At 43.0% G+C, this 24,811-nt stretch overlaps 1 protein-coding gene across 3 annotated transcripts; it reads left to right on the top strand.

Moving 5' to 3' along the window:
* Nucleotides 1-76: 76 nt before the first annotated feature.
* On the top strand, nucleotides 77-18,816 carry KBTBD11 (kelch repeat and BTB domain containing 11). Of its 3 annotated transcripts, none has more exons than XM_062571123.1 (3): nucleotides 77-134; nucleotides 15,703-15,822; nucleotides 16,108-18,816. In XM_062571123.1, exon 3 carries the CDS (start codon nucleotides 16,178-16,180, stop codon nucleotides 17,990-17,992), a length of 1,815 nt encoding a protein of 604 aa, XP_062427107.1. In that variant the 5' UTR covers nucleotides 77-134; nucleotides 15,703-15,822; nucleotides 16,108-16,177; the 3' UTR covers nucleotides 17,993-18,816. The 3 variants fall into 3 exon arrangements, 2 of the variants coding, with proteins under 2 accessions (XP_062427107.1, XP_062427106.1); XM_062571122.1 differs by lacking the exon at nucleotides 77-134 and adding an exon at nucleotides 408-484; XR_009957782.1 differs by lacking the exons at nucleotides 77-134; nucleotides 15,703-15,822; nucleotides 16,108-18,816 and adding exons at nucleotides 409-484; nucleotides 1,097-1,290.
* The last annotated feature ends 5,995 nt before the right edge of the window (nucleotides 18,817-24,811 follow it).

Genomic DNA, 24,811 nt, shown 5'->3' with positions numbered 1-24,811 from the left:
TGAGGTGCGGCGTCGCCGGCGCGGCGCGGCGCAGCGCAGCGCGGCGGCCGCTTCCCGCCTTGGCAGCCCGCCGGCGCCGGGAGCCGCCGCGCCGAGCCGAGCCGAGCCGCGCCGCGCCGCGCCGCCCGCAACAGGTCTGTGTGTGGGGGGAGGGCGCGAACAAAGGCGCGGCTCGGCGCGGCTCGGCTCGGCTCGGCTCGGCGCGGCTCGGCTCGGCTTGGCTCGGCGCGGCTCGGCTCGGCTCGCACAAAGGCTGCCCCCCGCCGCTGCGGGCTGCGTCGCGCGGGCAGGCCGCGGCGGTGCGGGCGGCGGGCACGGCCTCCGCGGGGCGGTGAGGCGCGGAGCCTCCCGCCCCGCCCCGCCCCGCCGCGGGGAGGGCGGCGCGGCCGAGGGGCGGCGCGGGGGGCGCGGGCCGGAGCGGCCGCTGCGGCGGCTGGGTGCGGGCGGTGAGCCGCGCCGGGAGCGCTCTCCGCGCTGCCCGAAGGTAAGTGCGCGCCGCGCCGCGGCCGCTCCGCGGGGAGCGGGCCTGGGGTGTGTGTGTGCGTGCGGGGGAGGGGTGTCTCGTCCCGCCGCGCCGCGCCGCGCTCCCGGGCGGGAGGGACGGCGGGGCCGGGCCGGGGGCTGCGGGGCCGGGCCGGGGGCTGCGGGGCCGGGCCGCGGCGGTGCCTGGGGAAGCGAGGGGAAGAGCCGCCGCCGCGGCAGCCGCGTGCGTTGGCGGGGACCCGGCGCCCCGTCGGCTCTGACCGGGCTTCTCCCGTCCGTCCGTCCCCACTAATCCCCTCGCCCGGGCGCCGCGGCGGCGGGGACGGAGCGTGTCCCGCGCGGCCGGCTCAGCCCCCGGCTCCGCGCCCGCCTGCGGCCGCCCCGGCTCCCGCCGGCCCCTGGCAGTCGGAGCGCCCCGGCCTCGGGCGCCGGTGTCTCCGTGTGTAATAGCAGCATTGCGGGCTCTTCCCGCTGTAATGCTGTTTTTTCTTTTTTCTTTTTTTTTAATTTTTTTTTCCTTTTTCATGCCATCCCTCCCCAGCCTGCTAGAAGCACATGAATGGTACGAGCCTTCGGTGTACACATACACGTGATTTTTTTTTTTTTTTTGCAGCGCGGAAGGTGGCAGTGCCTGAAGAGAAGACCTAGAGCATTATGTTTGTCTGAACTGAATAGGCTTTTATGTCCGGTCTTTCATAAACAACAACAACAAAAATCCAACCCAACCCCCAGACTTAACATATGGCGCTAAAAATTCTGTAGCAACCTATTTTTTTGCGCATCAGGGCAAATAAATAAATAAATAAAAACCTCATACAAATGTTATTCAGTAAAGCTTTTTCACAGCAATTAAGTTGAACAATAGAAAATTAGAACAAAAAGCTAGAAAAAGTAGGGCAATAAAAATTAGAAAAGTAATAAAATAGAAAAATCATTTTATATGATCTGAGAAGCTAAAGAACTCCTGCATTTTTCACAGACTTAACCATCTATTTCCTGAAAAAGATATTAAATGGAATGCTTTTGGGAAATGATAATTAAATTGTCACTAGTATTGACAAAACAATGTTTGTTCCCCAGTGTAACTCTCTAGCCCATCACCTCTCCTGCCAGTTATGTATCCTCTCCTTCCCAGGGCCCATCACACACTATTTATTCACTCTTTAATTGGGACATCTAAGGCATGCCAATGAGGCCCTCCAGTCATCCAGGACTAATGGCACTGTCTGATGAGAGGCAGGGGATGTGCCAAGGGCTGACCCCTGCCTGCCCCAGCCTTCCCTGCCTCTGGCGATGGTGGTACTGAGGTCAGTGATGACACTCTTATCATTTGGAGTTTGCAGGAGTTTGCCTGTCAGTGCAGAAAGACTGAAATCACTGACAGCCTCCTTGCTTCTGATTTGTTTACATCACTTTCCTATATAAAGAAGAAAAAATCCAAGTTAAAATAATAGCCAAAGCTTTTTCTACAGTCAAATGTTTGACTGTAATATTGGCGGATTTAAAACTTCAGTAAATGTTAGATCGCCATTATTTGTCTAGCGCATTCAGTGAAAGCCATTAACTATCCCATGGTAAAGCACGTTTATAGTATTTAGGGCTGGCCTAGGTTACCGTAGAGACAGGGATGTGGTTAGATGACTGGATCTAGAGCCTGCTTACTGGAGTACTCAGCATCCTAAAGTATTCTGTTGCAAGAGGATATTAGGGGTAGCTGGCTGCTAAAGATGGATGTAATGAAATATGAAAGGAAATGGTGCAGTTTCTTTAGAACAGAATTAAACTTTCTTTTTTTATCTTTCTTTTTTTTGTTGTTTTTTGGTCTTAGGAGATCCTCTGGCTTTTACAGGGATTTTGCTATTTCTACTAACTGAGATTTGCAGCATTGCAGTTAGGAGGCTGTTTCTTTCCCATGAACAGAAGCTGAGAAGTCATTTCCTACTGCTGATATATTTAGACACATGGAAATACTCATTAAAAATTAGCTCATTTTCATTGTGTTTAGTCTTACTAGCCTTATTGGGACATGACAGTTCTTATATCTACTGTTTTACCTGTTAATGGAATTGTCATCATTTGTTCTTTCTGCTTCATTTTTAGTATTAGTATTATTTTATCGGAGAATAGGCATGGTTACTTCCCTTTATTCAAAAATAATTACTTCACAGGAGTTCAGGATTTGACAGCCAATTTAATCTGAAATATGACTGAGCTGTCACTGAAAAGGGAAGGGACCCTGCTCCATGTCTAGCCTGGGCCATGCATACATTCCTTTCCTCTTACTTGTGCCAGCACTAGCAATCACCTAACCCTGTAGTGAACAGAGGGAGAGATTTTGCCTTCGTCCTGCACTGGCTTAAGCACACACTCAGTTTGCATGTGTGCACAGTTCAGCGTTAGTGCAATGAATGGGGCTACTCCAGTTATCAAAGCCTGGTGTGCATTTAAATCCCTTCAGGATTGGGACTGTAGTAAAGTTTTTATTAGACATTAGTGGTGACAATTCTGTAGCTTTTTCTCTATCCTCATCCTAAAATGCTGGTTGAATACTAACTGGTAGTTTTGACTTTGAAAGAATTACAGGATTGGGTCAGCGCTGTGTAATAATAATGTGAGTGACTGGCTATTAATACAAAAAGCTGTTGGCTAGATCCTTTGTCCTACACTGCACATTTGGTATTTTCTACTTTCTTATAGCTCATCAGTGAGGATGGCAGGAATTTGTGATCGGTTCTGTTTGTTTAATGCAAAACAAACTGAAAAAAAACAGTAATTGAACAGATTTTGCACTGTGTGTCAGAGGGAGAAGAAAGATGTGTCACATACGTGCTTTTCAGATGCATTGTTTCCTGAGCTGCCATTGCCATGCCTCTGGCTAAAACAGGCTGGTTGACAACCTTTTTTATTTCACATGGAAACATGCCAGAAACCTCAACCATCCCATAGAAATCTGTGTAAGCTGGACAAGAAGCTGCTGTGCTGTTATGTTGTCTGTCACAACATGATTTGCACTGATTAGTAGTATAGAAATTATTTTACACACAAACATTCGCAGGTTAGCAAAAGCTGGTTTTCTGGACAGTGATTCTGGCAGGAGTATTTAAGCTGCAGAGTGCTAAGCTTTGCACGTGGATCCTAACTGCTGAAACACGTTCTTAGACTTTTGAATGATTTCAGAGTATCAATCTGGCACAGGTCTGTATTCTTTTTGTTTTGTTTTGTTTTGTTTTGTTTTACATGGAAGTAGTTTTACTTTCCTCTCTCCCTTCCTTGCAAGTGTATTGAACAGCAGGCCTTGAGCACTGAAGATTAACTATTACTTCTATGGCCTATTTTAAAGACTTAGATGGAAAGAACTAAAAACCAACACTTTCCTGTGGGAATGGTATGCTAACAATAAATGTTCTGATTCAGTCAATCAAAGACTTCTTCATGGGAAAGCTTTCCTCTTATCCTGTAGTTTTCCTTCATTTCTTCTTTGCTGCAACTCCCTGAATTGCCTCAGTTTAAAATAAACTATCATACATGTTTCTATGTGCATACAGCGTACGAAATCCTGATGCCAGAGAAGTTAATAGAAAATTTCCCTTGACTACAACAAGGATGGGATTTATAGTGATGTTAGACTCTATCAAAAAGCTGTATGAAACTTAGATAAAATGGGCAGTAAAAGGACAATATACTTCTCGTTTAATAACAACTTGGTAACAATTCTGAAGGAGTTTGTTTTTCACAGCAAGTGCAGAAGCAGTAAAGTAAATGTCATTTGCTTGTGAACTTTGAAGTTAATCAGTAGCCTTTTTTCCAAGGAGTTTTACACAGTGGTATAGGAAAAAGAAAGCAAAGATTGTTCATGTATGTTCAAACGATTATATCCACTAGTGCTGCTTCTGACAGGTCAGGATGAGGCCTGTACCACTTGTTTGCTGGTTTCCTGCTTCTGTGCCAGAATGCCTTTGTGATGGACAACAGAGTTGCAAGGATCTGTTAGATTCATATGTTAGCCCAGTGTCTGGACTGTATCCCTGCTAAGATATTATGAAGCCTAATAGGGACGTAAGTAATTTTATTGCACCCCTAGCATCAGGCACCTTTCAGAGCAGTGTTTGAAAGCCTTAATATATGCTCTGAGAAGGAATGTCAGAAAAGGAAAGAAAGAAAGAAAAATCTCTTCCTAGTTAAAAGCAGCCTGACTTCTTGATCTATGAGCAAAATATCAAAATCTCAAAATGGCCAAGAGCCACAAGCCAAGATCCTCCAACCAGTGCTTCTTCCCACACCCCCCAATCGTAGCCACAAAACCAAACCCCTTTTCTGGCCCAGGTCCTGACTTGAAAGTCCTGATTCTTACTCCAGATCTCCAGGTCCTGTCTCAATTCAGCTCTGCCCAGTGCAGGGAAGTGCAAGGAAAACATCATCACTGCCTCACATGACGCAAATTTAATTGCATTCATTTAACAAAGTTGTATCCTTGAAAGTTGTATCCACTTGAAAGAGCCATGTAGTTTAGCCAGCCTTACTATAGGCTTTACTTCTTTGTGTAAGGAAGTCAAAAAGCAGATGGGACAATCCTAAGATAGCTGTGATCAACATCATCCTTCATGATTATACTGTCAGCCTGTAGGTCTATTCAAAAAGAGCACAGATCGTTTGGGGAAGCAGAATGCTGCCAAGTCAGCAGATAAAAAGGGTAAAATAAGAAAAAGTGTTGTGTAAAGTGAAGAGTAGCCTGTATATTTCTTCAGCATCTCCAAGATGATCCATTTGACACCTGATTTTCCAGCGAGATCATTGCCCAAAACAGAGAAGCCGCATAGCTTTGAGACAGATGACTAGAACAGAAGAGCACTTTGACCTAATTTAACCAGAGGTTATTGGCTTGATGCAGGAGTGAAATTCTTTGGCCTGTTCTTGCAGGAGTAAGATTAGATAACCAGGCAGTCCCTTCTTTCTTTTAATTCTGGAATCTTAAATGTTACCAACTGCCCTATTAAATGAGAAGAATGTGTATATCATGGAAAATATTGACTCACCTGCACTAAACTATAAACCCCAAAAATAAGTATACTCAAAGACAGAGGAATCAATAAAGCCAGAAAGCTTTTTCCAGAATACCCAAACTCAGCATATGAAATTCACATTTTAATAAAAAGGTATGTTACAAAACAAATGCATAAAGTGTTAGACCATGGAAATAATAGTGTTTTAGTAGGAACCTATTGTCTTTCTATCCCACACTGGTCAGCAACTGTACCCTTCTGGTTTGTGGTTAACTTCTGTTGTAATACAAACAGCATACATTTCACTCAAATTTCTCTTTTCCTCCATTCAGTTCTACTGACAGCATGGGGTAGCCTTATATTTTGATAAGCCCTCAGTTATACACTTGCTATTGAAAAACATCACTTGGTGAGGTCAGTGCTGATAGCCTGCTGGTTTTTCTGATGCCAGAGTCTTGCCACCAAAGTGTCTGAGACTCTGGCATGTGTTTCTGTCATGAAATCAGCAAAAGTGTTTTTTTAGTCTTAGCACAAGCCGTTACGGATCGCATTCTAGCTAATATAATTGAGCCCTGCCCCACAGAAGGCAATGGAACGGGGCCAGTACGCAGCAGCTGAGGAATTAGTTTGGTGTCTCCAGATGTTCTCTACAGCTGGAGGTGCATTGGACAAACACAGTCACCTGGTAAACTTCTCTGACATTTGTTTTGCTTAGAACATGCACAGTACATACCCTTGCATGCTTTTGTTTTTACCACTTGTTTTTCAGGCTAGGAAACCTAAAAAAGAATACGTTATTTTAGGGATCAAAATGCTGCAAAGTCAGCAGATTTGAAAGTGAAAAGGAAATACAGAACTAAACAGTAACATGGCTATGAAAGAGTTGCAGAGTCAGAGACTCACCCTTCCTAAGTATGTATCTATTAAAAGCCCCTGATTAGTTTGCACATTAAGGAGTTAATTATTTTTTCCTGTTAACATGTGTTTGTCTTTTAAAAATAAATAAATTAGATTTTGAAATCTAATGAAAACAGAATTTAAAGTATGTATAAGAAAATGCCATATGACTATCTAGTAAAACGGGTAGATTTTGCCATGAATGCCCGCAAATTATTTCATTATTAAGCATTATTGCATAGTCCTGATATTATGGTACCCCCAGTAAATAAGAGGATCCAAACAACCTATCATCTCACATGTATTTTGCTTGCATACAGAATTCAAGATTGATCAGAAGAAAAGGAAGAGAGATCATCCTTGATTCTTGTTTGGGCATCCAACCAGCCAGCTGAATGGTGGTGGAGCTCTGGCTTCCAAGCCCTGCTCCAAGAATCATTTTCACTTTTACTTTGCCTTGTAATTTGAAGTGTCAGAAATACATCAGGGGACAGAACCCAAGATTCTTCTTTATCTCCCTCAGTAACATTTTGATTGTTTCTATAACGAGTAGTATATCTTTAGACTGAAGGAGAATAACCAACCTCATAGTCCAGGGCTTGATTGTTAGGGCACTCAGTTGGCAGTTGAGAACTTCAAGCCTGTCAGACAGAGGAAGGAACATCAGCAAGTTTTCTATGGGCTTGGTCAGTGCTCTAATCATTGTAGAGAATGGGGAAGTAGCAACAGTCAGTATTACTATCTTTTAAAATAATTTAGATTTCTGTTGGAGAGAATTCTGGTCTAAGGCACCCAAAACAACAATCACCACCTCCTGGCAGCATGAGTTGAGCACTTTGTCATCACAGTCTTTAGTGTTTGACTATTGACTAGCCCTTCATAGGTCTTGTATGCTATCTTTTGAGGATCTCAATCAATTGGCACCTACCTGTACCCGCAGACTGCAGGTGAGCCTGTCTGTATGTTCCAGATGGCACTACAGGAGCTGGTAACAGATCAGTAGTATAGTGCAGTACAGTTCAGACACACAAAATCCATTTGTGTGTGCCTGTCCAGCAGAAGTGGGATGTGCATCCCTCCCACAGATCAATTCTGTGTAGGGATATGACCCCAGGCCTGCAACGTATCTCTCTGCCTTGGCCTGGTTTCCATGCAATAATAATAATAAAAAATCAGACTCCTGTGAGTCATCTAATAGTTCACAGTTGAAGGCCCAACATAGCACATTCTACCAGCAGCACTCTTGCTGTGGCACGGAGTCACAGAATGGCTGAGGTTGGAAGGGACCTCTGGAGATCATCTAGTCCAACCCTCTGCTCAAGCAGAGTCATGTAGAGCATGTTGAACAGGATTGCGTCCAGGCAGGTTTTGAATATCTCCAGAGAAGGAGACTCCACAACCTTTCCTGGCAACCTGTGCCAGTGCTCTGTCACTCTCAGAGGAAAGAAATTCCTCCTCATTCAGGGGGAACTTCCCATGTTTCAGTTTGTTCCCATTGCCTCTTGGCACCACTGAAAAGAGTCCAGCCCCATCCTCTTGACACCCTCCCCTAAGATGTTTGTAAACATTCGTAAGATCTCCTCTCAGTCTTCTCTTCACCAGGCAGAATAGACCCAGCTCTTGCAGCCTTCCCTCATAGGGGAGCTGCTCCAGTCCTGTAATCATCTTCGTAGCCCTATGCTAGACTCTCTCCAGTAGCTCTTGTACTGGGGAGCCCAGAACTGGACACAGAAGGCAGAAGTCTGTGCAAGATTTTACTTTCTGATAAGTTAGGGAGTATGGGCTCTGTGCTATCATGCTAGACTGTTCCTGCTATTCGAGCTAGTGCCTTAGGTCTATCTCTGTTGTATTGCCATCTACCATATAAACTGCCCGCAGTGTTGGCCTTTGCCACATTTAGAATTGTGGCACCTCCGTTGACCACCCTTTGATTCAGTCCAAAGTCTGTGTGAGATAATATCTACAGAAATCTGGAACTATTTTGTAAATCTGACTAACATCATACTTGAAAATGCATCTGGGTAAAAATAGCAAAGAAACACATGATCTCCAGAAGTGAGAAAAATACCATTCACTGGGTCTCTGAGAGACCTCTACCTCTCTAAGTATCGTTTACTTAATTTGCCCAGAAATCACTGATTCATTTCCTTTTCTCTAAACGATTTTTGCCCCCTAAATGCTTGATGTAGAGTTTTTCTGGAAAATAAAGGGGGTTATTATTCTTTTCTTTAGAAGCTTTCCTTTAAGGAAAAGGAGTGACTCTCCTAGGCATAAGTATCAGAAGAATGGGATTTTGTTAGCTTTCCTTTGATGTATATTGTTACTTGTCAAATTCTTTCTTTCTCAAGCACAACTTTGACAGATCTCTATTGCTTTCGGCTCTTTAATCTTTATGTCCTTTTCATAATGATATTAAAAGCAAAATCTAGTTTTATCTTAAGTAAGGAATTTTTCTCCAAATATATTGGCCCATCTTCTCTATTGAAAAGCAGTGGATTTTTTGCAAAATGCAGTAAATTTGTTGGGAGCAAATGATTGCCTGCTCATCTAGGAACAACTACGCTTGATGGTTCTTTGATTTTCTGAAATCTATTTAAAGAAATTTGCTGATTTGCTTGATTTGGTTTTACAGGCTTCAGTCTATATTTTCCTCCTCCTTTGTTAGTATCAACATTACTAAAGTGTTCTTAGATACTTTGAGCATTTTTGCAACTATTTGTTTACAACACTGTTTCATGCTGAAAAGCATTTCTGTGGTCAACATCATAACACACAGTTCACAGCACTAACACCAAAACCAAGCTTTTAGTCATAAAAACTGATGTTGTGCTCAACATGAATAGTTCTATTGTACGGCGATTTCCAAAATTTAAGATCAGAATTTAAATCAACTAGTTTGATCGTGTTAAATTTCATTCTCCCGAACTGAGACCAGCTCTTTGTGTTTGTCCAAGTGCCTTCCAGTAAGGCATTCACTCCTGATTTGAAAACATGTAGAGACCAATAATCTAACACTTTCCTTAATCATATGTTTCAGATTCTCTAGATGAGAGTAATGATCTTTCTGAGTCAGGTGCTCTTAGCCCAGTATCCTGCCTCCCACAGTAATGATAAGATGATATATAGAGAAGCATGTAAAAGCAGGGTAAAAATGTGTATTTCCCTATGGGATACTGATTATCTGTGGATATTAATATTCTCTGACCATTTTCTAGTTCAGGTTCCTCTGCTGATGTAGTTTTAGTGTTTGCTGTGTATTTGGTAACCTTAAGTAGATTTCTCTTCCGTGAACTGATACTTCAGTCTTCCCATGAATTCATGTAAACTTTCAGTATCCGTTGTATGTGATGGTATTTTTTTTTAACCTCAGGAGAATAAGTATTTTGCTTTGCTTAAGCTTCCACTCCCTGGCTTGTTTAGGCCTTTCTCCACTAGCCTAAGAAGGCCAGCAGTATGCACCATTTTCATGTTTCTACACTTGTACACAGTAATGAAGTCACAAAATAAACAAACTAAGCCTTAAGAAGTGTCTGCACTGTATTTCTCAGCAGACAAAGGCTTGTTCTACCTGTTTGCCAAGCTACTAGCACAGACAGCACCTCTCCAAAGCCTCAGAAGTGTGGTTGTGGGGTGGTACCCAAGCCGGGTACCACCTTTTTGCTTGACAGCAGGGCTCTGTGGCAGACGCAGTGTGCAGTCAGAGTAATCTTGGTTGTTCTGAGTCTCTCACTGACTTATTTTTCTCTAAAACCATTTGTTTTAATATCTATCCTCTCTGATGTTTCATTAGTGCTTCCAAAATGTAGACCCTGGAACATAGTACGTACATGCATGCTCCATTGCCAGTCTACTAATGCCGTAGATGAAAAGGTAGCCTTTCCCTACTGTTACTCATGATTTCCCTGTTTACACATCCAAGAACTGCATTTTGGGTGCAGCTTTATGCTGGTATGTTGCATGCAGCTTTTGTGCAATGCGATATTAGCTGCATCCAGATATGATGAAAGAAACCAAACTACAGTTTATCACATATGTGACCACATGCTCTCCCTCTATATCTTAAACTGTAATTGCAGGTTAGTTTCTAGAACTAACAGCAGTTCTTCATAAAAAGCTTTAATATATTCAGTATGGTATTGCCATGCTATTATCTCCTGCTCTGTAGTGCATTAGTGACAAAGACGGTGGCTCTGGAGTTTTCCCCAAAGGTACTATAAACATTTAAAATCTTGTTTCTGACTGTTCTTTTTGTGTTAGACTTTCTTTCATCTAAAAGATATTAGAGAGGACTTGCACTTAACCTTTGCTAACTTTTGCTTTTGTGGGAGTGTTACTTCCTTTCTCATGTGAGAGCTCCTAAGGGACACTGATCTTGCCTAACTACTTTTGAAGAGTCTAAACTGGAAGGAACTCAGAAAAATATTTTCCTTTTAGAGAATATTCATCCCTACACATATTACTGTTATGAAAGCTTTTCTCTGGTTATGATGACTGTTTAAAACTTGTATATTTTTAGTTTTCATTGCTAGCTACAATAGCCCTTTCATCAAGATTTTGATAATACTTCTGTTATGACTGACTTACTCCCTGTGACATACACATCCTTTTCTTCCTCTGAGTTCCTGATGAAGGACTGCTACCCACATGTTTCACGTCTGGTCTGTAATCAGAAACTGCATTTCTTAAGTGTTTATTTTTCATTATGGTTGTATGGAAATTTTGCAGTTATGAGAAGAGAGAATTCATACCTCTATTAAATATTCTGAGAAAATTATAGCACTTTGAGAGGTCACAAAAAGCTACATAGACAACTTGACTCTGGATGCAGTACTTTAAAAGATAGATATAAAGTAGGCAGGGTAAAACAATAGGATTGTATTGTAATCCCAATTTTGATCGCTCCTATTTTTAAAAAAAGAAAAGAACAAAAGTTAATTCTTCCTGAAATTTTTCTAGGGGTGGGTCATTGAAAGATCATTCTCTGTCCTTAAAAGTAGGAGGTTAAGCAAACAATTAAGATCTGGAGTTTAAAACTGTAATAAAATGCGAGACTTAAGTGCTGCAAGCTCTTCCAGAGAAGTGGCATCTCAGTTTAGGTTCTGAATGTTTTCCCCAGTTAGGAAAAGATTTTTTTTTCAGATTTCACAGATCTGGTCAATAAGCAGAAGGCTATCAGACTATTTTTGTAACCATGCAAACCTCTTTACACTTGCCTCTGCCCTCCAGAAGATTTTCTCTTCTCTTAGATTGGAGCTGGGTGTCTTCACTCTGTGATAGTATTGGCCAATTCTACTTTTAACAGTCGTCTTTTAATTTTCTTAAATAAATATAAGAGATGTGTTCTCCCTTCTGATCCTGCCTTATTAGACTCCTTAATTGTCTCAACAGTCAGATGACTGCTGTGTCTTGAGGGAATTCTCTGAGATAAAATTTAGCAGAACAAGTTTTTATAAAAGCATCTCCTGTGCTAAGGTGGAGCAGAACTGCATTCTGTCTGTTCTAACTGGTGTATGGTCCCTTGGGGAGGATAGCCTGTTTATGTAAATTAGTGTTTCTTATGTTCGGGGAAGGACTGCTCTAATTTACCCTGGAGATGAGTCAGAGTAGTTTTCATTTGTGAATTGAAGGGCAATAACCCAATTCCTCCCTCATGCACATATTCCCCAGAGAAAGTGGGTCTTGCCTAGAGGACAGTGGTTTGGTCAGAGGTTGTTGGCACTACACGAAAGGGGGAAAAAAAGATCAATCCAAAACAAGCATTTAGTAAGATTTTATCAGAAGAACTTCCAAATGAATGCAATGCTGGGAAACCTTACCTGCAGCTCTTCGTTACACTTCCTCTCTCAGAAAAAGCTACATCTTCTTATCTGTTCTGTTACTAGTGATGTGTTGCAGCATCTGAGATTGAGGGCACACATCCAGGATACTGTAAATGTGTCATTGCCAAATCTGTAAATATCGTTCGTGTTTGTTGGCTCTTCCTCTGTCCATAACATTACATCATCCCTGGACAAAACCCGTGATAATGAAAACAGTTCCAATCCATGTAATCCGTCTTTTGTCTTAAAGAGTAGTATAAAAAGTGAAATCAACCCACATGTTATGCACTCTAAACAGCTTGTTTGCTTTTCCAATACCTGTTGTTTGCAAGTTTTGACAAAAGTGCTAAAACCAAGTTTTTTTAAGCAACGCTAGATCAATAGGAGTTCAGATCTTTTTGAACTGACAAAGTTATGAATTCAACTATCATCTTCTTTAATTCCATAATTCAAGAACATTCTGTGGCACCAAAACAGCAATACAGCATTTTCATGAGTGTAGATTCGAAAAACAAAAAATACATTTGTTTGATCCTAACTGGTAACAGAGGAAGAAGGAATTCAGTATTGTATTTCCATCAGTCCATTTCAGCTTCTTCCTGTTTTATAGTAAATTCATGACTGGGAATCAGTCGTGTTGCTCAATAGTGGAAAAGTTCCATAGCTTCTCTGAATTGTTTTTCAATTTTTTCTTTGTGCAATTCTTATATGTTGTTTTGAGTTAGGCAGAAGCGCTGAGGTTGCTACAGTAATCACTGGTCTGTAATTTACAAAGTCCTCCAAACCCGCTTGTAGTTTTTTCAGGTCTTCAGCTTCCCTGTAATGTTCTTTGTTGTCTAAATTGCATGTGATATTTTGATTCAAATCCTCTGTGTGCTCAGTATGAATTCCGACATATTCATGGTAGTTAGCTATAAATACACCAGAAGACATCATTTTCTTTAGAATTCGTCTGCTTGCTATTAGCAAGCAGTATCGCCAGTCCTTCTTCCTCATTTTGATTACTCAAGGGGAAGATTAAGGTGTTTGTTATGGCAATGCTGGGTGGTAGCTTCTTTCTCAATTATGTTTCAGTGGCAAGTCAAACTTTGAGGCCAAGCAAATTTCTGAATATGTAAAAAGGTATGATTACTGTGCTTGAGGAGAATCTCACCCTTTTAATTTTCATTACCTGAGAAAGTTCCAGAAACCACTTTTTCTGGATGGCATTTTTAACAACTTTAGGTGTTATAATTGATGATTTTCCTTTTAGACATGATGCAGGAAACACATTTCAACATATATAAATATTATTGGTATTACAATTATATTACAGCTACTGCTTTTTGACTTTCTACATTCATTTGGTCATATTTTTGATTTTCATTAGCATTTTCCTTTCTTTTTTTCTTTAGTAGAGTAGTAGGTTAAGAGCTTGAAACTATATAATACTGCTCATTCATTCCTGTAGAGGGGGATGTAAGTCATGAAGTTTAAGACAAGTGGTCAGAGAATTGAGGTGTCTGGATCCTGGCAGGATCATAATGTTGACAGCAATAGGAGAAAGCATATTAACACCTTTTAAGTGTTAGTGGTGGAGGAGGTCAAGCTATCTGTAATAGCAGCAAGACATATGGGCTGAGCATCACAGCACTCAGAGATTGCATGAAAGAGCAGAGCAGGCAGAATGTTTCAATCATTTACTTATGTTACAAGTTATGTTGTAATGGTATCAATTTTATTAGTGTATGAGTACATCAGAACTTAGTAAGTTCAAGACCTGACATTCTACATATTCTTCTTACTGTCTGCATTTGTTCTTTATCATTTTGGAAGTGCCACTTGCAAAGACTGCTTTTGAATAAAGTTGATCATTGGGACTCTTTGGAACACCTGGAACAGAAAGTAGATTGATCTTAGTATCTGCACTGTAATAAAATAAATTAAAACATGGTTACATAGTGGATTCAGTACTGTGAAGGCTCAAGTCTATTTCAAGGCTGAAAAATAAAATCATGTCAATGGGGATGCTACCAAGTTTAAGCTACTAATGAATCAGTATGTCTTACACATACACACCAATTGTACACCAAGGCCAGTGCAGTTCTCCTCTTTAAGATAAAGCTGCAGAAAGGAGATGGATTTCAGAAGACAATAAAGCCTAAGCTGCGGAGTTTGGGTGTAGACCTCAAGAAATTTGCTATTAAGGCTACCCACAGTTCATAAAACTTAATAAAACATTTGTAACTACCAGATCTTAAAATGCCTGGATGGTAAACAGAATATTTTTGAAAAGTACTCATTTTGGGAATGAGTACAAGGAATATTAGATTTACTTTCAAATTCCTAACCTTATTATGGTCTCAAATGCGCAAATATCCAGAAATCAAACCTCAGTATCATTTTCTTATCTATCTGACTGTACTGAGATGTAATACAAAAACCTCTGCAGGGCGAGTGTCCAAAATAGAAATCCTTCATCCCTTATACTACCATGTAGCTGAAGATTGTTTGTGCCAGTATGGGCTTGTAGGGTTCATCTCCCTTTGTGGAGTTTGCAGACAAAGTCATCTACCAATTATGTTTTCAGGAAAGAAACCACAGAAGAGTTAGATTTTTCTAATGTAAATTTAATAGACTAAATAAATAGTTTCTACCGAAAGGAAATTACAAAGTGTATTTTACATAGAAGTGACTTTTAGGCGAATTGTGAAAAATGTGTCAAATAGAATTTTTATGGAAATTACTAGCATCCTTAATAATAGAATCAGAAACTCAGATCCATATTATATGAAATTAAGTAACTTTGGACAAATTTTATATAGAACTCATCAAAACTTAAACCAAAGCTGGGAAATTGTGATTTTTACCCACTTTTGCTTTTTACCAGCCGAAGTCTTAAATCTTCCAGGCATAAACCAGTCCCTATAACGTTTGTTTCACATCGCTAATGTATTACAGCTACATACTGTTACCTACTTGCCAGATTACTTCTGTCATAATGAAAAAATCCTTGGAAGTGTTTTGTAAACAGTTAGAATCTTATTAGCATAATTTTGGTCACTTTAGGGTATTATCACAGAATCACAGAATGGTTGGAAGGGACCTCTGGAGATCATCTAGTCCAACCCCCCTGCTCAAGCAGGGTCACCTAGAGCACGTTGAACAGGGTTGTGTCCAGGCAGGCACCTGCGTCCAGGTGAATATCTCCAGAGAAGGAGACTCCACAACCTCTCTGGGCAACCTGTGCCAGAGCTCTGTCACTCTCACAGGGAAGAAATTTCCCCTCACGTTCAGGCGGAACTTCCTGTGGTTCAGTTTATACCTGTTGCCTCTTGTCCTGAGAAGAGTCTCGCCCCATCCCCTTGACACCCTCCCTTAAGGTATTTCTGGACGTTAATAAGATCCCCTCAATTAGGGGGACAAATGGCCAAATTTGTCCAAAACTTCTGAGTGAACTGCAGTTAACAAGCTGACAGAACTATCTGAAAACTAATGAACTTTTTACACTTTCTTTTAAACAGGGGCATTGCCTATCCGAAGCAGTGATACGAAGAAAGCTTCACCGAGGAAACCTTGGCCGGGGGGAATCTTCGTCCCAGATATGTTATGACTGTTATCTTCCACTGAAACCATTGCAGAAGGTGAATAAATTACGACACTAGTCCCAAGTAGCTGATTGCAAAGGACGTTTTTCCTCAGCACAGTGAAGGGCCGTGCTGTGGAGGATGCTGTGCAGGCGAGCGGCTTCTAGTTGTAGTAGAATAACGGGAAAACACAGAGTTGCTTTTCAGGCTTTCGTGGTGATTTTGTGGCCAGAAAGGGGCTGAGGTGTTGGTGGGCAGCACACGGTGGGGGGCACGGCGTGACCGGGCCGCGGTGGCGGCGGGAAGCCCGGCTTGGCTCAGCTCTGCCCTGTGCTCCCACAGGTGATGGCCGTGGCCGCCAGGCCGGGAGCCGCCCGGGAGGCCACGGCGGCGGCGCGGAGCAGCTAGCGCCATGGAGGGCAGCAGCGCCATGGAGGGCAGCGGCGCGGCGGTGGTGGCGGAGGAGAGCGGGGCCGGGCACGGCGCCCCGCCGGCACCCCTCGCCGCCCCCTGCGGCCTCAGCTCCTCGCTGTGCTTCAGCGCTGCCGAGCGCGGGGTGCAGCAGCCGCCCGCCGGGGCCGATGCCGGCCGCGTGGTGGAGAGCCAGTGGGATGTCAACAGTGTGGCCGCCGAGGCGGAGGAGGAGGCAGGTGGCGGCGGCAGCGAGGCCGGGGCGGAGGCCGCGCCGGGCCCGCAGCGCCCACCGGCCGAGGAGCCCGATCTGGTGATCGAGGTGTCGGGGCGGCGCATCCGGGCGCACAAGGCGGTGCTGGCGGCCAAGAGCGACTACTTCCGCGCGCGCGCCTCGCGCGACATCCTGCGCGTGAAGGGCGTGAGCTACGCGGCACTGCGCCTCCTCATCGACTACGTGTACACGGCGCGCATGGGCGAGGTGCGCCACGACAACCTGGCCGAGGTGGTGAGCGGCGCCCGCGTGCTCCAGATGCCCTGCGCCCTGCACTGCGCCGCCGAGGCCATGCGCGCCCAGCTCCGCCTCGACAACTGCTACCAGCTCCTCTGCCTGGCCAAGAAGCAGCGGCTGGCGGAGCTGCGCGAGGCTGCCTACCGCTTCATGAGCGACCGCTACCTGGAGGTGCTGCGCGAGCCTGGCGTCTACGGCCGCCTCAGCGGCGCCGAGCGCGACCTCATCCTGCGGCGCCGCATGGAGGCCGGGCGGCGTTGCCTGCTGGTGGCCGAGGTGAGCGACGCCTTCGAGCGGCCGGGCGGCGGCAGCCGGCCGCAGAGCCGCGAGAGCAGCCGCCCACAGAGCCCCTCCTCCGTGGCGTCGCTGGAGGACGGCGGCGCCCTGGTGCACTGCTACCAGGAGGCCAGCCGCGAGTGGCGGGTGCTGACGCGCCTGCCCGAGGAGGCCAACGCCAAGGGCTGCGCCATGTGCGTCCTCCACAACTACCTCTTCCTGGCAGGGGGCATCGCGGCGGGGCCGGCGGGCGGCGAGCCTCGCGCCCGCCTCTCCGACAAGGTCTTCTGCTACAACCCCCTCACCGATACCTGGAGCCAAGTGCGCCCGCTGGGCCAGCCCCGCTCGCAGCTCAAGCTGCTGGCCTTGGATGGCTACCTGTATGCCGTGGGTGGCGAGTGCCTCTTCACCGTGGAGAGGTATGATCCACGGGCCGACCGCTGGAGCCCCGTCGCGCCCCTGCCCAAGGGCGCCTTCGCCGTGGCCCACGAAGCCACCACCTGCAACGGGGAGATCTACGTGTCGGGGGGGTCCCTCTTCTACCGCCTGCTCAAGTACGACCCCAAGCGTGACGAATGGCAGGAGTGCCCCTACAACAGCAGCCGCCGCCGCTCTGCCGACATGGTGGCCTTCAAGAGCTTCATCTACCGCTTCGATGTGAGCAGCAGCCGCGGCGGGGAGCAAGCACCGGGTGGCGGGACTGGTGGTGGCATTGAGGTCTTCCGCTACAACACAGTGGCCAAGCGCTGGAGCCAGTGTGCCAGCCTGCGGCCCAGCACCGGCCCCATCCAGCCCTTCCGCTGTGCTGCCTTGGGCAACACCATTTACTGTGTCAACCGGACCGGCACTCTCCGCTTCACCCTGGCCCAGGATGGCGAGGTAGAAGTGGATGGTGGGCTCAAGGGCACCTTTGATGAGGAGCTGCTCAAAGCCCCTTTAGATGCCAAGGGCATCCTCCTCCCATTCGTGCTCACTCTACCTGAGAAGCCGGACAAAGCTGGGGACCAGGAGGGCCCACTCCTGCTGTGAGGTGGCCAGCCTGGCTGGTACCTCCCAAGCGAGTGGTTGGATTGTGGCTGTGGGGGACCCATAAACTCCTACCCGCAGAGGGGACCCTCTCTGGGATGTTAGCAGAGAGAAGGGTCTCCCCCCCTTTTATCCTGTCTCCTCCCACGATGTTGGTCTGGAGTCACTTGGTCATTGTAACTCATCTCACATTTGCTGTGTGTGAAAAGCCAAGCAAATGGAAGGAAAAGCTGCTATAAAGGATCATCTCTGGATTATGTTTGTGCCAATTCCCAATCTTAGAGAACTTTTTTACACCTGGATTTGTAAAAATTCCTGACAGCAGTGTCATAACTGGATGTTACTGATAGCGTTGGTCACGTGTATACGCATAGATGCAATCTGGGCGGGAGCATTTTCTGCTGTTTGTTTTCTCTCCTAGATGATACTGAGTGATTAAACACTGATGGCAATTTAGCTTAACTGAAATTGTTTTTATGTTAAGCCAACTGTTTCCTGTGTTAGAAAAGTATGGGTTTTTATGTTACGCCAACTGTTTCCTGTGTTAGAAAAGTATAGGAAGATCATCTGAATCACAGCCTTTCATTTTTGGTGCAATAGATTCTTTAAGGAAGACATGACACAGTGTGGTCCTAGGAATTTCAGCTACAATGAATGATTTAACAGATACCAGACTTAAAGTTTTAAGCACCACAAACGTGTACCACATGTTCGTATTCAGAACACACACAAAAAAGGCAAGTTATCTTTTTAAAATGTGCTATGTTATAGCAGAAATGAATTGTTCGTATGTTCTTTATCTGAAAAAGGTGATGATTTCTGTATAAAAAGACAATATTTTATTATTTTTTTTATCAGAGGTTTTAAATTATAACAAAAATGAACTGAAGCTGTTCAGACTGTAACAGATTAACATGACACCATGTTTGCCACTAGAGTTGGGGAAAATATTTTGTAGTTTAACTGCTCTTTAATTAACTGCAGGTCAAGGAAATTAAACCAAATGTAAATTCTTTGAAATAGACTGCAGACAGCATAAATATTTCACTGTATGTTCATTATCCTGTGGCAAAAAACTTTTCCAACTTAGTGCAAGACCATCAGAGTACATTGAAAACAGGAATGTTCTATACATGTTGATTATACTGTACACTAGCATGATGTTGTTTCCCTATCTTTTGACTGAGAGGTTGCTTTATTTATTTTTCAATCTAATGATTGCTGTAATTAAAGTACTCATCAATTATCGTACATGCTGATGACATATGCTATCATTTGGATTTTGAAACCTTAGAGGATATTGTTCATGAAGCAGCATCCTAACAAGGTGAAATGATACAAGGTTCTTCCTGCCTGTGGAAAGCTGGAGCATACTTTTTGTCAAGTTATTCAGACCTGGAAAAGTGTAAGATGTCCACAGAGACATACTATATTAAAAAGGGCACTTGCATTTATTTTATATGTTTTATATATATATAAAAAATAGAAAAGGTAAATGTTTTAGCTTTACAGTAAATCACAGAGAAACATTTTTCTTAAAACAGAATTAGAGTTTTACTATTGGCAATTCAGCCTGGAATTGGCACAAACTATGGAAGGGAATTGTTTATACTTAAAGTTCTAGTATAGTTTCATAGTCTAGAAAGACATAGGGTCCCTACATCAAAGAACAGCAGTTCTTTTTATGTTTTAAGATGTTTCAGTTAAAGAGAATATTAACATTCTTATATCCTATTGCTAGTTCCAAAGGAAGGCAGCAGGCTCTGTCCTCAGGGACAGCATCTTCACAGAAAGAATAGTGAAGTTCATAAATATTTCTTTCCTTTCCTTCTCTTATTTTCTTTTCCCTCTTCTCCCTTCTGCCTTGTGCAGTGTTTTAGAACAGCTGATCTGATTAGCTGTTCTCTAGAAAACAGTGGTCCAATCCTAAAAATTCTTAGCTGAGTGAGTCTGCTCCCTAATGAGCTAAGTGAAAGCATCAGCCAGATGGGAGCGGTAGGACTGCAGAGTGTGGTGTTTATCTTAGCCTGAGTACAGACTTGTGCAGTGCAGTTTTGTTCCACAGATGGCGTACTTGTTGAGGATACACAAAGGAATTATTCTTTTTTTTTCTGAATGATAAATTTAATTTTCAGACAGGAATCCTTGGAAATGTTGGCTATTAATTAAGTTACAATATTGTAATTTGAGCAGGAATGAAAATTGGTGCATTGTTTCAGCATCATTTTTTATGTAACTGTAGAAAGTATTTCAAGTTCTGTAGTAAAACACTTAGGTACATACTTAAACTCAAGACCTAAGTGCTAGACCAGATTTTGATTTAGTAGAGACACCAGAGATACACAGTAAAATACCTGTCTTATCTTACAATACAATACAACTTCTTATTTCAAAATATTTTGTAGTATAGTCTTTATACTACAATATAATAAGGAATCAAGCCAGTTTTGCATTTTAATTCCTACTAAAGCATGAAAATGCTGCCAGATGAGTTTTGGGAAGTTGCTGTGATTTAAGCTGCGAAAATATGCCACAGACTTTCAGGAAAGAATAAATGAAATGTTTCTTTGCTTCCAATATTTGTTGCTGTTTATCATGAAGAAATATATTTGGAAATAATCTTTACAACAGTAAACATTCTGCAAACCTGCAGTGGTATTTTTGCTAGCTTGTATCACTAGGAAAGGTTGTATGAAGTGCCTAGCCACTTTCACTGTTTACACAGTCTAAGTGAGAGCAGAGTCTGGTCTTCGTTAGTAGCTGTCTATCAAACCTATTTCCTTTATATGCTCTCTGCAAAATTGCAGCCTAACAACTGACAACAGAAATGTGTTTCTAGCTGCATTTCCTATTATGTGGCCTCTGTCACCTTCCTGGTAAGCCTGAGGCAGGTCAGTTCTCTCCTCTCCTCTCCTCTCCTCTCCTCTCCTCTCCTCTCCTCTCCTCTCCTCTCCTCTCCTCTCCTCTCCTCTCCTCTCCTCTCCTCTCCTCTCCTCTCCTCTCCTCTCCTCTCCTCTCCTCTCCTCTCCTCTCCTCTCCTCTCCTCTCCTCTCCTCTCCTCTCCTCTCCTCTCCTCTCCTCTCCTCTCCTCTCCTCTCCTCTCCTCTCCTCTCCTCTCCTCTCCTCTCCTCTCCTCTCCTCTCCTCTCCTCTCCTCTCCTCTCCTCTCCTCTCCTCTCCTCTCCTCTCCTCTCCTCTCCTCTCCTCTCCTCTCCTCTCCTCTCCTCTCCTCTCCTCTCCTCTCCTCTCCTCTCCTCTCCTCTCCTCTCCTCTCCTCTCCTCTCCTCTCCTCTCCTCTCCTCTCCTCTCCTCTCCTCTCCTCTCCTCTCCTCTCCTCCCGTCTCCTCTCCTCTCCTCTCCTCTCCTCTCCTCTCCTCTCCTCTCCTCTCCTCTCCTCTCCTCTCCTCTCCTCTCCTCTCCCATCTCCCATCTCCCATCTCCCATCTCCCATCTCCCATCTCCCAGTTATATGTTCCAAGTAAAATGCAGGCTCCTGCAGTGGGTTCTGGGTAGATTCGAGGCTGCAGCTCCTGCATGGGAAAAGGTGCATTTTCATCATATATTGGTGCAGTTGTACAAGTTTTCTTCTTTAGAAAGCTTCCTAGGCAGTGTGTTTTTGGTGTGCCTGTCTGAAGTGACTGACTGCATGTACGGTGCTGAGGAACTAAGCACAAAGATTGGATTTCTCTCAGGGGCTTGAGCCTTGGTAAAGAGGCATTGCAGTGCTTAACATGGAAATGCCTAAAGTCTTCATTGCATCTAAACCTAAATTCCTGCTTGAATAAAGAAATAGGCTCTTTTAGCAAATGCTAATAGCAGGTAGACATTTACTATTTTCATCTACTAACTGATTCCATTAAAAGACTCTCTGTTACAGCAAAGACATTTGTACAAATTCTAATTACACTTGGAAGTCAAGTCAAAGGAGTAATTGGCTGAAGAAAACCCTATTTGATCAAAATAGGCATTGTTAAGCAAACATGGGAAGGATGCAAATCATACCCTATTAATGAATAAAATTGTGCAGTAGCTGATGTAAATTTTGTTCACAAAAAACCAAAATTGTAAATAAGGACTTGGTAGAGTTTCAACTGGTAAAAGAATAAATTATTCACATTAAAGCTGTAGCTCTCCTGTGCTGTTTAATTGGCTCTCAGAGTGTTGCATCCTGGTTATCTGTTGCTCATGAGCGGCCTATTGCTTTTCTGCTTTATAGTAGCCCTTTCATTGACTGCTTCATTAATATGTTTATTATTATTATCACAGAGCTTAGCATTGATACAGGGTGATTTGCTTTATGTCTGGGCTGATGCTGAGTGCTTTCTGCTTGAAAGAACCCAGAGGATCTAGATGGAGTTATATCTTTCTTTGGGCTTTTTTTTCAATGACATTACTCTTGGGACACTTAAGAAAGCACAGGAAGGGGAAATGGTAGTACTGTTGAGTAGTTATAGTAACAGGCATTTAATGATTTTTTTTTTTGTCTGCCATTATTCTGTGTACCAGACTGTCATTGAATTGAACAGCAAATCTCTGCATAGCTGTTACCAGTATGATCGCAAGTAATATTGTAGCAAGGGTTTTTTTTTTTTTGTTGTTGTTGTTTAAATATAGCTACTGGGTAACCTTCTACTCTGAGATGTGTATTTATAATAGTTCCACAAATTTACTAGATTACTGGAACTTCTGAATTTACAATTCTGCTACTAAAAGTAGAGATAGACACAGAAGATCTGTGAGTAAAATTCTGCATTCAAAATACACAGTCACAGAAATTTCATTGGGTCTGAATGTTATATTAACAGTTGCTGGAATTAAGCCGCCAGTATTAGGAACTGGCATTCTATTTCAGGGGCTCTCTTAAGTTTCATAAATTGCTTAGTGGGAAGAAATGGGAGTGAAAGGGAGAGAGAGGAGGGAAGATGACACTTGGGAGACAGAATACCTATTCAGCTAAAATAAAAAAAAAAAAATAGAGGGGAAGGGAAACCAAAGTCAGTACTTGAAACAATGATGAATACATGATCAATTTTTTTTCTAATGTTCCTTAAACAGTCCCAGCTTTTGAAAATTATTTCATTAGTCTTACCACTTTGCAGCTGGAACACATCTCAGACAACTACAATGTTTAGTAAACTACTTTTTGCAACAGTCTTCTGGTTTGCTTTTGAGTCTTAATGTTAGTGGGTAAACCTTGGACAAATCTGTGAAATTATGAGATAACAATGTTGATGCTGCCACTTACCACAGATTAACTAATGCAAATGCTTCAGACACTGTGCACAATTCAGGTGACTTACATGTGTAACTGATGTATTAATGGTTCATTTTAAAATTATATAGAGGTAAGGTCACTGTAAAGCTTTTTATGTACCCCAAATTATTCTGTAATGAAATAAATACGTACAAAAAGCATATGCTCCCCCATAGGGATTTCTGGGTAATTGGTGTTTTTTTTTGTCATTCCTTCCAAACAGTAAACAGTGTTGTATTTGTTCTTACTATAACTCTAAGACAAAATCGTATGGATTATCACAAAAGTAGAATGTTTAGGAAATGTTTCTGAGGATAAGCAGAAGGAACTGTTTTCATACGTTTTTGCATTGCAGTGCTGGAATGGTGAAATGTCACCGTACCCTGGATATTGTGAAAGTGAAATATTCCGCACTGAAAGCACTTCCTAAAGTACAGACTAGTGCAAGCTTTAGTTCAGTTAATTTTTGCTTCCTATTTTTTTTCTGTCAACAAATTAAAATATTTACTTATAAAAGTTATATGTAAGCTTTCCCAGTATACTCTCCTGTGTTGTGTCAAAAATGTCAGATTTTTGACTGGAGTAGATTCACATCAGTGTAAGTGAAAGAATCAGTCATAATTTGGTACTTATTTTCTACTCCTGTTTTCCCTTATCAGATAATTGGCTTGAAATTAAGTCATACAACCATTTTGAAAGCTCCAAGATTCATAGATAGACTAGGTGGAGTATGACCTGGTGTCACTTATATTATTTCTTTAGCAACCCAAACATGCAAGCTGTACAAATTTCAATTTCAATTTTCTTTGTTACAGTCCAGTTCTGCTGCCAGTTAAATCAGGATAAATCTAGAATAGTTCTATCAAATATATTACGTTGCCAGAACATTTGGGCCATTCAAGCCCTAGAGTTTTCAGGCCATTATATTTGACTGGGGGCCTGTATGAGAATGAAGAAAGAGAGGCAGCTAATGGAGTAGGTTCAGTAGACAGTCCCTGATTTGAGCGTACATTTTTTTTTAACTTCACTAAATGTGAATTCTTTAACTCTCTGTCATTTTTTGATGGGCTATAAATTAGACACCAGGAAGCATACTGCAAATGAAATTGTATCTCAAGTGAGATAAGCGTATACGCCACTTTGGTTCAGTGAAAATTTTACACCCACGTCTCTCAGGATGTTTAGGCCATCGTCTCTAGCATTGTTTGTATCTGATAAATGATATGGGTGGTTCCAACAGCTTGTGTCCTGATACGTGGAACTGGAAGTTTCCAATTCTGAAATACCAAAACTATCAGCTGTAACAGAAATGCATGTGGGTTTCAAAGTCATCTTAATTTGGGTGCAGAGGAACCCCTGCTAACATCTGTTTCCAAGTACAATGCACATTTTTATTATGATTTACAGCCATGTATTGGACTTCAAATATCCCAAAGGATTCCTTTTGAAAACATCTGGAGATACATGGTGTTGACTTGTAGTCACTTGAAGGGTGAGAAGTCTTCCTGGAGAAAAGACAAAGGGATAGTCTGTTCCTAGACTGCATAAGCAGTGAATCCACAGATCTGG

This window comes from Rhea pennata, chromosome 3 (genome assembly GCF_028389875.1).
Source record: "Rhea pennata isolate bPtePen1 chromosome 3, bPtePen1.pri, whole genome shotgun sequence".
Classification (NCBI taxonomy): domain Eukaryota; kingdom Metazoa; phylum Chordata; class Aves; order Rheiformes; family Rheidae; genus Rhea; species Rhea pennata.
The sequence above is the reverse complement of the archived record's forward strand: the minus strand, read 5'-3'. Positions and strand labels throughout refer to the sequence as shown.

Bases quoted from the DNA above. Each gene is read 5' to 3' on its own strand.
- KBTBD11 (XM_062571123.1), top strand. From the start codon at position 16,178: ATGGAGGGCAGCAGCGCCATGGAGGGCAGCGGCGCGGCGGTGGTGGCG.